Genomic DNA, 15,113 nt, shown 5'->3' with positions numbered 1-15,113 from the left:
TCGAGCTTTTACGATCGTACAAGGATTAATTATTTTTAGTAAAAAAGTGAAGCGTATCTGAGATAGTTCGTAATCGAACAACAGACCATTAAACACGCGAATATTAGCGAAAAGTCCGATACTTATCTCGTTGCTTAACCCTCCCAAGAAATTGAATAACAACGAGCCGTACACTTTTACGGCTTGAGTAACATTTTCCCAGCCGCGAAACATTTCTCCTTTCTATTTAATTTCTGCCAGAGCCTCCGATTCTCTGTCTTCCCTCTTGGCAAATTCCTGGCTGCTAATTATCGCACGTTCGCCCAGCGTTACCGTGCTTTAAAACGCTACTCGCTGGCAGCGTGTGCGATATGCAGCGGCTCTTCGATGCTTATGGAAATCTTCTATCGATATATTATATTTGTTCAATTTCACTAGCACCGTAATAAGACGCAATTATCAGTCTTGATATTCATTTTTCTTTCTTTCGTTTCATAAGGTGATAATAGATGAACAACAATTTCTGTTTTATATTATTTTATTGAACTAGGTATGATCCATTCCGTCGTATTTCTATTATTATGCTCGTGCATAATTCTGTAAACTAATATAAAACAAAAAAGATTATGCGTCTATTATTTCCTTATAAAACGAAAGGAACTTTTCGGACAACCTAATATTATTATATATTTTACACAGATCACACAGACAGACCGTCGATTATCCATTACATTGAAATAAATGTAACGTACGAATAAATATGCTCGGTGAGACATCGTTGACACTTATTATGTGTTTAAGACGCTATATATTAATTTCTTTTTAAATATATGTTCGCCGTTTACGTATCTTAACTTGTACGTATATTCTTAAATTGGCTTCAAGTTTTACGTACATAGTCGTATCCTATTATGGCGTTAATAAAATCTGAAAATGCTTTATATAACATAATATGTACATAAAAGGTTTCTATGGTAAGTGTTCAAATACTTTCGTGAGCTACTGTATGCACACGCGTGTCGATAACCGTTTCCTCGATGGATCGCCTCGTCGACTTCCTCTCGTCTCGAAGGAAGTTACGTGAAACGTCGAAAGCGTTCGTGTACCTGCGCGATTCCAACCAATGCGCAAAATGCAGATAATAAAGTCACGTCTCGACATCCCGACAAAAGGTACGCTACGATAATTGCGTACGATCATGTGTATCGTGATATTCCTCGAGTGCATTCTTGGAATAATCATCCACGGTTATCTTGTATTGCGTCACTTGAAGTAGCTGTCCGACAAGAAATTTCACGATGTTGGTCGTTCGGATAACGAGGCAATTTGTTTACAAAGGAAAGACAAATTATGAAATTTGAGCGATTTCAGCGACCTATCTATATTCGTCTATGTCTCTCGAGAGACTTTTACTTCTCGTTTCCGTTTATTGCGTTCCAACCTTCTAAAACAACGTATCCGCTATATCGCAGAACTCTTGCAAGCGCATCCGCGATTATGTCGCTTCGATCCTTATACGAGTTGAAAAAATACGGCCAGTTTTACATACCAAAGTATCTGCGTATCTTATTAAGAATACGTTTTACGTATTCTGCACGTACGTCGTGAACGTAAAAGATTTTTATCGTAAAAAATGTTCATCGACAGAACGAAGATTGTGCGTTAATGAACTGGACGATTCAAGAGCGGAGGTAACAAAGTCACGTCTGGACACTTGGAGAAACGTGAGGAATGCTACGATAATTGCGAAGAATTATAAGCATCGCGACATGTATTCATCGAACGATCATCTTTGTGTTACCTTGTGTCATATCCACTGTTTGTCGTTCGATGACATTTCAGTGGCACGTTCGGCATTGCCTGCTTCGACGATCATCGGTCACTGTCGAAGATAGGCTACTAAAAGTCATAGAAACGTCTTCGCGTCAGTTGCTTTCTTCTTCGGGTCGATGTCTACTCACGAGAGACGTTACGAAACGGTTTGTTGGCTTTTCCTCGTTCGCCAGCACGTGCAATTCCTCGAGCTGGCCGTCTCTCGTAATTTAACCACATTGGAAATCGACTAAATTCGCGAGAAAGCCGTATCGCTGATTTATTTATTGGCCGTTCGACGGCCGATCGTTTCTAAGTAGATTGGCATCGTTTTACGATCACACATTTACAGTTTTACAGATTAAAGAAAACATGATTGAACAACGTTACGCAACGATCAACATAGACTACATATCGCTTTATTATTCTACGACTCATCGTGTATTTATGCGTAAATACTTTTTTCATCGTGTGGTTCAACAAACACTTTTTTTCATGACGCTTTATGTAAACGCACAAATGAACGTATCGTGTGTGCAAGCTCGTACTCTTGCAAATAATAAAAATATCTTCAACATAATCTTCGTGCATGCGGTGGTGCGCAATACGATCTTGTTTCCTGCGATCCCCACGATCTTGTCAATCGTCGATTGAAATCGTCGATCAAGGATTTGTCGAATGTATCCGAATAACAAGTCCTTGAATCTCAGTGTCCTGCATCAATTTTCTTAAAGCACGTGTATATAACTCGCGATAATATTTGAATGGAATTTTCAATTCTTCCTTCGCTTCGGTGATTTTCGTGTCGATACGCGATTCCTATCAGCGCCAACATATTCGTCGTTTATTAACCGATAATATAACTCGCGATGGTTACTTGTATCTCAAGGTATCTAAATATTCCTTCATCTTCGATCTTAAAGGATTGATAACGTATAGGTATATGTGTGTATATGCACGCGTCCCTAAATACAATCGTGTAATTCCAGATCGTTTTAATCCGTCGTGAGATCTAAAATTTCATGGAATAACGACGAACAAATCAATTATTCCATATCCCGTAAGAAACAAGTCCGAATTATTCCTCAGTTTGTTACATCATCGAAGAATATTTTGCGTCCAGATGTAACTAAATCTGCCACTATTTTCTATTTCTATTTTCTATTTTCTATCTTCAAATGCAAAATTTCATCGAATAACGTGCAACAGCTCGATTACTCTGTATGAAAAAAGCAAGATCGTGCAATTTGAATTTCTCGTCAGTTTATTACGCCATGAAAGAACGCTTTGTCTCTAAGCGTGACTATCTGGTGGAACTTACTCTGGTCTATTTTAAGATCCAAAATTTCACTGTTTTAACGACGAATAACTTTGTCCGTGCGAATCTGTCTTAACCGATTTTAACCGCAAAAGGAAGAAAAATTGTGCGAGCACTCGGTTCGCGAAGCAAGCATCTCTCGCAAATCCGGAGAAAACGTCAACGGAATCGTGGAGAAATGTTTGCACGGCCTTGGTCGGCGATACGTTTCAGAGAAACGGGTTATATACATTTCGCCGGTGTAAACGACATATTATCGCCGCATGCCGGTGAACAGGTATCTACGTCGATACTCGTTGCCCAATGAACCGGCGAGCGTAAGCGAAAAGAAAGCCGCTTTCTTACGTAAGCCGGTTTACTCGCTCTTTCTAAACGATCCTGACTGACCCAAGTCCGTCGCTACGCACGTAAGCCGTCTAACGCGGATCTCGCATCTTAAGGCTTCTTCCAGCTGCCTATTCCTCTTAGTTTCAATTTTATAATAGAATGTAATTTTAACGGGAAAATGCGTTTCCCGTTAAAAGTTTCCTTGGAGAATCTGGAAGCGGAGGGAATTGCTGAAAGAGAGAATGGTACGCGTAATTTGGAATTGCTATTAAGGCAAATTGCGCGTAATAAACCTTAGACAATATGTTCTACTTGGTACTTTCCCATTTTTCGAGATGTATTTTGTTGAGATTTGTGGATCTTAATCGCCGAAATAAAAGTAAAGGAACACTAAGGTTACACTTAGAATTCATATTAAAATAGTTTTAGATTTATTTAATAAACGATTTCCAGGATCTTCGTCGATATACATTTGCACGCGTCTCGGCACTCTCTTTGTCTCGCCATCTTCCATACCATACTGTCAACGAAACAGTTACGTTCATCTGTTTTTCGAGACACCGCGCACACACATGCTTCCACGCACACACATTCACGTACGTGCGTCACTACTACGCGGTCAATCTAGTCTAGCACACAAAATTATACATATTTCGATATATTTAAATACCAAAGATTCCCGCGTTGTTTCTTGTCTCTCAAGCGAAATTACGTTGTACAAACTGTCACGGAAGAAATATTTTAAATCGAATGAGAAAAAGAAATGACAGAAATACACGGAAGACTTTTTTCATTGTGTCGAATGTTTCGAAATGGTAGATGGAATATTTTAACATCTGTTTAAAATCTGTTGGAAAATGAATAACGTTCGAAAGGGACCAGAGACCGTGAACTCGAAGCGCGAAAATGTCGGAGCAGAGCGTCGAAGAAACGGAGCTCGCAATTTTGAATTACACTCCTCGTCAAAAAGATAACCCAGGTGTGTTATCTTTAATTTCTCAATGACGCGTGTAAAGTTTTTCGTCTGTAACGTACAATATCAAAACATTATGAGCTGAGAATATGCGGTTCGTTGAAAGTAATTAAAAATATTATGAGATTTAGCGTGTAGCAAAGAAAAACTAATCGATACTAAGATCGAAATGATAACACGCTCTGTTAATATGTTTAGAAATTGCTCAGTAGTTTATGACCTATCAACGAGTAAAGATTACAGTACAATATTATATAAATTTGTAAGTATGTGAGACGCGGAAAAAAATTAAACGAGTCTGAAAAAAAGCAAATTCTTGACCTAAACAGCGACAGTTATCAGTAACAAAAATATCGAAAGTAATAATAAGAAGTCGTAAAGTAATACACAATTTTTTAAAAAATGTCGAAGATCATGGCAAGAAGAAAAGTACCGGTCGGCCGTCATCGTTATCCGATCGTGATAAGCGAGCAATTAATGTTAGTGCCAGTGTTTCAAGTGTTCGTCGAGTTCTGCTATCCTGCAAACATATTAAGAGGCTAAAATTGAAAAAGAAACTTTCGTTAACAACGAAATACAAAGTAGAACGTTTACGCTTTGCAGAAGAAAGAATGCATTGGAAAAAGAAACGGAGAAGGGTACTATTTTCAGATGAAAAAGATTCAACTTGGATGGTCCTGATGGGTTAAAATATTATTTTCATGATACAAGAAAAGAGACAATGTCAGCAATTCGACGACAAATGGGATGGTTTGAGCAGGCATCGGTTATTTCGGCAGGACAAGTATCAAATTCATCGTTGGGAGAATTAATAGTGTCCGATACATAAATTTAATCAAAGAACAAATAAATAATCATGCAGAACGCATTTCTGGACCTGATTAAATCTTTCAACGAGATAATGCACCTGTACACACATCAAGATTGGTCCAATCATATTTTAATGAAAATAATATATCTATTTTGCCGTGGTCTGCACGCTCTCCGGAACTTAATATTATTGAAAATTGCTGGGCAGAACTTGTTCACGGCGTATACGCGAATGGAAAGCAGTATCAACACGTAGAAAAATTAAAAAATGCAATTGTACGCGAATAGGATACGTTAAGTCAAAATTATATCGAGAAACTATATAAATCGATACCAAATCGTACAATAGAAGTGATAGAAAATAAAGGAGGATGTACCCATTATCAAACAAGTATATATGTTTGATAAGTAATTATTGTTAGTTAGAATTATTATGTTGATTATTATTTTCTTATTGTACATGTGTTATCATTTCGTTCTTAAAATAAAACAATTTTTTTTTGTTACACACTAAACCTTATAATATTTTTCATTATTTTCAACGAACCGCATATCCTGAGCTTCATATCATACGTTACAGACGAAAAACTTTGCACGCGTCATTGAGAAATTAAAGATAGCACACCTGGTTTATCTTTTTGACGAGAAGTGTAGTTTCAAGTTGTAACTCGCGTGTAACACGCTTTTTTTGCGAACGATGAATTACGGAACCTCGGCCAGTCTAGCGGAATAATTTGTTTGAGAAGAACGTCGCATTTTCCTAGGAGAATCGCGAACTGGAGAGAAACGTCGCGATAGAATGTCGGACTAATGAGACGCGTAATTCGATGGCCGATTAACCTGCACGCGAGCCTACTAATCGCCACATAGTCGGCTTTTCTTTGCTTCGAGACTTTCCTGTGACTCGTTCCATTCTTTTCTCTGCATTCAATGATTTCTTTATAAATTACCCAGACGATCCTCGAGAACACCTTCGAGCAGACGCTTTTACGACACGACCGTGACTCGACCCTGCACTGTCCGTGACTCGATTACGAATCTATCCCAAATTTACGTAATTTCGAATCGTCCAGATTCCTTTTCTCGCACAACAGCGGCTCGATCGATGCGTCATTTTTATCTCGAACGAATCTTGCCGACACGATCTTTCGTAAATCGAAAACTTTTGCTCGGAAGCCAAAAGACCAACGTTTTCCATCGAAGGGTCTGCAGCACTAACTTTGTCGAGTCTCACTCGACGTTCTTTCATGTCCATCTTTTTTCGCGAAACGTGCGGAAGAAAAGCAGAATTGCATCCTGGAAATTGTTTCACGATATATCATACGCTTAAGAATTAGAAAATACAACAATAGTGTGAATAAAACTGGTATTTAAGTGAATTTCTTTCTTCCTTTGTTTATTTAAATCGTCTTATTTTTTAGTTAAAGTAAATTTCAAATAAAACGCTTAAAAGCGTAGGGAGCTGCTACTAACGAAATTGAAATAAAATTCAGAGCTCAAAGGGTTAAGGAGGCAGCTACGGCATTTAAATTGCATTCAGAGGTGCAAAACTTTGATACTACGAATGTTAGTCGAATACCAATTTGTGGCGAGTTTTAAAAAGCGATTTGATTTTGATGGATTTTGAGTCGGTTTTCATCGCCTTACTCAAATCACTGGAAAATAGAGTTGGCTCCTTGTTGCGGCTATCTCTTCTTTAATTTTTCATGTTTCTTTGAAGAACAGACGAACGTAACTATATTAATCAAGTTCGTGCAGTTGATTGTTGCGTTATCTGCGACAAAAGCTTCTAACTTCGGTATCGTTCCAACGTTCTTTAAACTTCGTCGTTGCTGTTCCTTTGAACGCAACTTCCTTGAAATTGATTTTGGAATATTCATGACGTTAGACGCAAATCGTACAAATATCTAGCGTTTGAAAATTTGCTTCTCGAACTCGATTGAGAAACTATTATATAGTGGCAATAATTTGCAAAAATGTGGATACATTTACGTAGAACGTTGAGTGGAAAAACTTTGGACCCTGGTTCGTACGTTTCTTTGCTCGGAAGTTGAAGTGCACGTCATCGCATAAGCTAACAATTCGAGGTTTCATCTGTCATGCACAATTAGTATGATTTGCGTCATAAATGATCCGATTTGCGTGCTATCGCCTTTAAAATACATACTTTTTCACCTGCGTTACTTGCATCATTATGAACGATTAATTTGTTTCTTCGAATGCAGAAAATCTAAACGGACATGAAAATATTGAAAATAATCAAGGAATCGTTACCGTAAATTTAGAAGATATACAGAAATACGATATAGAAATACAAGAAATGTTGAGAATAGAAAGTTGGAGGAACTTTGGTCTGCCGAAAGATATTTTTGATTTATCGTTTATGTTTGTCCAAGCAAAGTGAAACTTTGTATTATGTTTAATTTATCGTTACGTTGGTCTCAATTATATGTCATTGGTCAAACTGGAAAGCGAGAGTACGATAAATAAATAATAAAATAAATAAGTCAAAAAAGATGTATGCTGCAATATGTAAATTATCAGAAATTTTGTCTTCTTTTTATTTCAGTGACGCAACAGCGGGAGGTGACGGTGGTCTAATAAACGCGAACAATATGCAAAACAATACAGACACCGGCGTGGACATGACGATACCACCGAATCCGGCATTGGCCACGCCAGGCTTGAACAATCCGGCGTGGAACCGACAGCAAGCAGTGAGCGTAAGAAACGCCTTCAAAAGTTACGGAAACAGTAAAAATCCAAACCACATCCTGCAAAATCTCAACATGACCGTACCCAAGGGATCCATGTAAGTAAGAGTAAACAAAAAGTATCTGATCTTTTAAAAAATTCACTTGGAACTTGGATCGCTTCCTCGAAATTACAGCGTACACCTGTAAACGATCGTGGCAATTTTACAAATAATTTCACCGAACAATAAGCTTTCGTTCTTATCTGCCTACGCATTCAAAGTCGATCTGATTTCCTAAAGGCGTAATTGTCGGTTTGAATTGTCGGTGAAAGCGATCGGGATACTACGACCAATAGCTAGAACTTATCGATATTAGAAAATCTTTTCCACACTCGACGTACCATATGATATTGAATTATTTATTCATCGAGCTGAGAAACTCTGCAAAAAAAGACTAGTAACAGGTAATCCTTGATTGCGTTAATTGCTGCAACTGTGACGAAATCGGTGCAACCTCGACTCATAGAATTTCATGTCGCGATTTATGAATATATAAATTATAAAATTGCTTCTATTCGCAGTTCGCGCCACTATACACAGTTTACGAGTTATTGACTGAGTTATCGAACGATAAACCCAGTTGCATCTGGCTATTTTCTACATTTTCTTCTCCAGATCGATGAAGGAAAGTTGGACGATCGACAGAGCAAATTTTTCGCAAAAATTCTGACAGCGCAATAACGAAGAACGAATTTGTTAGAGAAGAATCCTAAACGAAAGGCAGCTTTCTTAGAAAGCAACGGCCAAAGATAATCAACGGAACGTGACCATCTCTCGTTAACGTTCGACGTTCCTCGTGCCGTTCTCTTCGGTGTAAAATTGGTTCCGCTCCAGTAGAGAATTCTATTTGTATACGGAAACTCGGGCGAGAATTTCTAATCGAGTTCAAAGTTTCCGGGATAAAACAAATTCGCGAAATCGTCGTTGCGTAATTTCATTACGCACGCTGGCCATTATCTTGGCTACTGTTACGAATATCGGCCTTTATGCCAAGGAAGCACGTAACTGGCGGCCGATTACGCGAACCAACTCGCCTAAGAAATCGTCACGCCGATCTCGCCATTAGACAGAGCCGTACTGTACGCGTTAGCGACTCTTCCAATGACACGCCTGCTCATAGCAAATCGATCTGTTTGCGAAACAGATAAGCGCAGGTTTTTGTGGTGATTCCAAGAAACGAGAATCTTCGAATGACTTTGCTATTGGCTGAACTCGTGTAAAGAACTAAAAAACAAATAAAACGCGTTTTTCTATCGTAATTAGAATGCGGATGTTTACGCAATGAACTATAATTTGCGTATATTACATATTTCTTCGTATTATATACATCTCACGCACGTTTCCATTTTCAAGCTTCCTATAGACCTGTACGAAAAAACTTATCGAACTCGCCACTGTGTAACGCGATATAACAGAATTTTCTCGTTCGCCCAATTTTTCGTTTTGAAGTCTTGATATGGATTTTTCCTTTGATCTGGTCCTAATTTATACCTTTCGTCGTCCTGTTTCTCCGAATCAGTTACGGACTCCTCGGTGCCAGTGGATGCGGGAAAACCACGCTGCTCTCTTGCATCGTTGGTCGAAAAAAATTGAACGCCGGAGAGATATGGGTTCTCGGTGGTAAACCGGGCACCAAAGGATCAGGAGTTCCTGGAAGAAGAGTCGGCTATATGCCACAGGAGATTGCTCTCTACGGTGAATTCAGTATTCGAGAAACCATGATGTACTTTGGTTGGATATTCGGCATGTGCACCGAGGAGATTCAAGAGAGACTTCGATTCCTTTTGCAATTTCTGGATCTACCCACGCAGAACCGATTGGTCAAGAATCTCAGGTAAGTGTAATTAATTTCAATCGATACATCGGCTGTTCACGGATCGAAACGATTATCTAAACGACTAGCTTGGTTTTCTGGAATCTTTGAAATTTTAGCGCCAAAGCACCTGATCGACGATGCTTAATAGAAACGTTAATCGTTTCTAAATATCGTCGATTTGAATCAAAAGAACTTGACTAGAGTCGATCGAGGTAATCTATCAATTTGGAAGAAGCTCGTAATGAATTTATTCAATAGAACCGCGTTATCGTGTGTCATCCTCCTTGTAAACTACCGGTTCTTTTCTCTTCGCCTGGATGCTGATACCATCTCCTCGACGTTTCATAGTCTCGTTTCTCCGGCTGCTTCTACGACTTGCTTGCCGATAATAACAACGCAAATACGAATAATTCCTGTACACGACGCACACGATGCGTCGTCAGTTTCGGATCGGTTCAACGAGTTCTTTCATTTTCCTTACGTCTAAAGTGGACACTTGTGAAATCGTCCAACTTTCCATTTGCCAACGACGGAATTGTTTTCTGATTGCAGCGGTGGCCAACAGCGTCGAGTATCCTTCGCGGTTGCTCTGATGCACGACCCGGAGCTCTTGATCCTCGATGAGCCAACAGTAGGTGTGGATCCACTTTTGCGACAAAGGTGAGTGTCTGACGACGTACAAGCTAAATCGGAAGAAGACGTCCATCAAAAACTCGTTCCTCTCAGCGTATATCGAGAGAGTATGTTGTATTTGAGTGGTTCTGTTCGTTCGAACGACAGGGCTTTCGCAAGTCTATAATTTATATCAGTAGCGGGAACAAGAATCCGACAATCGAGGTTCGCTTCGCAAGATTTGAACGCTCGTTCCGAATACCGTTATAGTGCTACTATACTTAGACGATTATTTTATAATCTGTATCAGTAACGGGATCAAGTACATCGCGTATTTGTGAATTCCAATCAAATCCAATAGCCAAGGCTCGCCTCACAGGTTTTGTATTAGGTGATCCCATAAGTTCGTGCCGTTTTTCGAGCGGTTATATATGTTATTTTTTTTAAACACCTATGAATCGTTGTCTTAGGTATTTTCAGGACATTTGACATCTCTTGAACTGTCAAACTTTATGATTTTTCAACAAGATCCCGAATTTTATCTTCGTCTGTCCGAGGAGGACGCCCGGAGCGTTCCTCGTCTTCTAAACAGAAATTCCCAGCTCTAAAACGTTGCAACCACTTCCTACAGGTGCGAGATGAAAGCGCATTTTCTCCGTAAACAGCACATATGTTTTTCGTGGCAATTGTTACAGAACTTCCTTTCCGAAATTCATATAACATGAGATGTCGAAACTGGATACGCATTTCACTCATGATTTTTTACCGTTAGAAGTCACTGTGTTCACTATATTACGATCTTATACCCACGAAAATCTGCTCTAGCCTGTTCTCGATCAGCTAAGCTCAAGTGCATTGGTCCCTTATCGCCGTATGTTTATAAATCGACACATGAAGTGTATACACAAAAGTCGGCACGAACTTATGGGATGACCTAATATATCCATTCTGAGTACTGCTATAGTAATCGCTACCATAAGGTACAGTAGGAGGTCGTTGAGGTGATCGCGCATAATCTACGCACTACTGATCTTTGTACAAGTTCATATTCTTGAGAATGTAATTCAAAAGGTATAACTTCCATAGAAAATCGTTTTACCTACCAGATACAGATTATAGAGAGTTTTAAATATTTATATGTCGGAGATGAAAGAACATCGGGATTTCCCGTTTGGAATGTTGGAAAAAACCCCAATACCCTAGTCCAGACTTTTACTATAGCTACACTTCAGTAATAAAAATAAGAAATAGTTTTAATGTTCCAATCTGGCTTTATGACGACGGGTTCTGGCTCGAAGTGACATAGCGAGGTCACTGGACGTAGCCACGGTCACGAGAGGGACGTGTACCTGACAGAGGTATGGAATGATTACATGGCTCTCCTTAAAAACAAAGATTGACCCGAGAGGTGGGGACAGGAATATGTAAAGGCAGTTTCATTTGGATTACGAGTTAGTTAGTTAGTTAGTTGTTGGACGAATTGCTGATTGAGTTATCGAGAAGTTACCCGAATCGAGTATTACGTTGATACTCGTCCTCCCGTGGACCGTGGATTCGTCATCGAAGTTGAATTCGTTGTCACCAGCATCTGGACCATCCTATCGCCGCTATTACTCATAGCCTCTTGTAGCGTTCACATTCGTACCTGTTAAGGAAATTAGAGGATTTGGGAATACAAATTATTGACTATATTTCCCATACAACAGTTATACATCTATATTCCTCTCTAAGAACGTCTTGCACGCACGCTGGTTGCCAACCGACTAGCCTAGATTCTTCTAACATCTGGCAACAGTCTTTTGTCTCCACTGAGTCCTTGACGCCCTCTAACCCTTACACACACACTCTCATGTACAGTGTAAATGTATCACTTCCCTAACAGTACCAATAAACATTAGCTACATCCGCGATGGTAAATTGAGTAAAGGTTCATCGAACGCCCCCAAAATTCCAACCCTAATCCGACATATATATATTAAATACGTAAACATGTATAATATTATATTCAGATATATCAAATTCATGTTAAAAATATTTTTGCACACAGTGCGCATTCAGTTTCGTGAAAATGAATCCGTAAAAATCTGCCAATCGCTAAATCGAGCTTTCAACCGAAAGATATCCGAGGCCAAAGACCCAATGACGAATAAAAGTCAGGCGATACGCGGTAAAACCAGATTCGCGTGTCTGGGAATTCTCCGAACGTAAAAGGTCTTGGAAGGTCGAAATGCGTGGAAAGACCAGGGAATAAACAGGAATGTTATCCTCGTCGATTAGGATAAAATAGCAAGAGTAAATAGAACGTAACAGGAGAGCTATAACGTTGCCAGATACGCTTCTAAGATTCACTTTTAAGTGAAAGTACCATTTGCCTGGCCGAAATTAGAAGCAGAGGTGACTGAACGCAGACTTTTGCATCTGAACGATCTTTTGTTTCCACGTGCCAATTGCCACGGGAAACATGAACGCCCCTGCAACTAATTTCCACGCAATCTCCTTAAATATCTGTTCTCTCGGGAGATTACGCTTCTTAAACCGCGTACAATATTCAGCCGAACGGAAATTTCTATTAACGCGTAACGATTTGCGAAGGATTAATTTAAAAGGATTAATCTAAATACGCGTGAATTTTTCTGTACCGTTTTCTAGGATAATTTTCCGCTTTGGAGTTTAAATTTAATATAGAACGATAGTTGCGTCAGTGAAGCTCGTTACGCAAATTGGACATACAAAAGGGGTTCGTGTAATTCGAAAAAGATAGTTTCTCACAGCCATGCAGATTCAATTTCTTCGAATTTCGTAAAATTGTTCGACTTGGCTGGAAGAAGAAATAGCAACGCGAAATATATTCCACGCGTTCTCGACGTTCTCTCTCGTGAGTGCAATGTGAATTCGATACAATTCGACAATGTTAACCGACTAAAAGAGATGACAAATAAAATGTTGCATCAATGGGTTAAAGAAATTTAAGCGTTTCTGCCACTGTGATAAACTAATTCGTGGTAATAATTGTTATTAAACAACAGCAAATAATTAGAATCATAGTCAATTGATAAATATATAAATAAATAGATTTCAAACAATTTTTTAATCGATTCCGATTCGTGCAGTCTACTTCCATAAAATATCTACTATTCTCGATAAACTAACGTATAAAGCATCGTACTTATGTTTCTCGCACAATGTTACGTTCAAGCAACTTTTATACGTTGTCTCGCTGCTCAAGTCCTCGCTGAGTTAACGAGGAAAATTCACGGCGCGTCATGGTCTGCCAAGAAGCCGTCGGCTGTAGCGATAAATATCCAGAAAGGAACATTAAAGAGCAGAGAAACGATTCCGTCCAGGCAAACGAATTTCGTTCGCGTTATGAAATGGCGGTGACAGGCCACTTTTCAATTACCATCGCTAAGAACGTGGAAAAGTACACTGGCTCCGTTTTACTACCGACCACCACTCTCACCAACATCGACCATATTCGTAATTTACATTCTCAGCGATATTTTACGATGCTCGATATACTTTCATATACGTGAAACTATATTGCATGATCTTGTTAGCCCCGGGCTGAAAGGATTCTCACTTTCGTTGTAAAATTTCGCTGTAAAATTACGCTATCGTTCGGACGTAGCCGAACGCTTCTCACAAACTTTGCTCTGGTTATGACATTACGACCCAGTGAAACGATAATGCGTTTATTTTTCATAATCGTCACAGCTACGTACGTAGTTTTAAGAGCCGATATCTTTAAGAATCGAACGTATCCAGGCAATTAGTTGTCTCTGACAAGATGAATTTTAATTAGAAAATCGCGGATAAGTCGTAGCGCAACGATCTTCTTCGTCCGAGTGATCGTAGCTAGGTGCAACGTTATACGACAGTTGATTAAATTTGTTGTCGAAAGTCAAAATGCTATAACAAAATTAGAGTCGTAATTGCCACAGCTTATGGAAATGTTTTCTTATTCGAGAAACTTTTCTTTCTCGGAAGAGTGTAAAATATTGCTTCTAATTAATAATTCATCATTCGTTTGAGCACTGGTAAATTTACATATCGTTGATATAAATTGCCCGCAATGTCCAAATACTTATAAGAGACAACTTATTTACACCAGGTAGAATTTATTTACGATGAAAGCGCTGAAACGCGGGGAACGTGTTAATCTACTTCGAGGCATTCACGTGTCGTAACTCCAAAAATTTCGCAATCTATGCACATACGAGCATAATCAACTTAATAACGTTGCTAATCTGTTAAAAAAAATAGGAAATTGAAACGAAGCATAATCGACCGCTTTCCTGCACATTGCGACGACACAGATTACATGGAATTTTTCATGCATAATAGCATCGAAGATTTACGAGTGATTCGTTCTGCTCAGAAAGATAGAGACGATCGTAGATACAAATTTCTAATCTTAATGGAAAATTTGTATTCTACAGCCAACTTCGAACTCCTACGAATTTGGACAAACGAAACTACGTATCTACAACGATTAACAAAAATACGTAGTTTTACTTCGAAGAGCCAACGTTTAAGGCAGAGCATTTATTTAAACAAAGAGCAGATGATTGGTCTGTTGATAGAAACTGAAACGCACCACGTCGACTAAATCTTCTCTGCTGTCGTCACAATTTATCGTACCTCGTCCCTGTGCGAGCAAATCTTTCGCGGAAGCTTAAAGTTCGACCAAGATCCTCGTAAATTTCCAGCA

The 15,113-nt window shown here is 39.0% G+C and overlaps 1 protein-coding gene across 2 annotated transcripts in view; it reads left to right on the top strand.

The window, feature by feature from the left end:
* Positions 1-15,113, top strand: part of snu (ABC-type transporter snustorr) — a 51,193-nt gene that overhangs the window by 28,785 nt on the left and 7,295 nt on the right. For both annotated transcript variants that reach the window (XM_033347629.2, XM_033347630.2), the window contains 3 exons: positions 7,789-8,031; positions 9,494-9,808; positions 10,343-10,450. In XM_033347629.2, the coding sequence (XP_033203520.1) occupies positions 7,789-8,031; positions 9,494-9,808; positions 10,343-10,450 (666 nt within the window). The remainder of the gene's footprint in view (positions 1-7,788; positions 8,032-9,493; positions 9,809-10,342; positions 10,451-15,113) is intronic.

The sequence above is a fragment of the Bombus vancouverensis genome, chromosome 15, assembly GCF_051014615.1.
Source record: "Bombus vancouverensis nearcticus chromosome 15, iyBomVanc1_principal, whole genome shotgun sequence".
In the NCBI taxonomy this organism is placed as follows: domain Eukaryota; kingdom Metazoa; phylum Arthropoda; class Insecta; order Hymenoptera; family Apidae; genus Bombus; species Bombus vancouverensis.
Note: the sequence above shows the minus strand (reverse complement) of the source record. Positions and strands in the feature narration are given on the sequence as shown.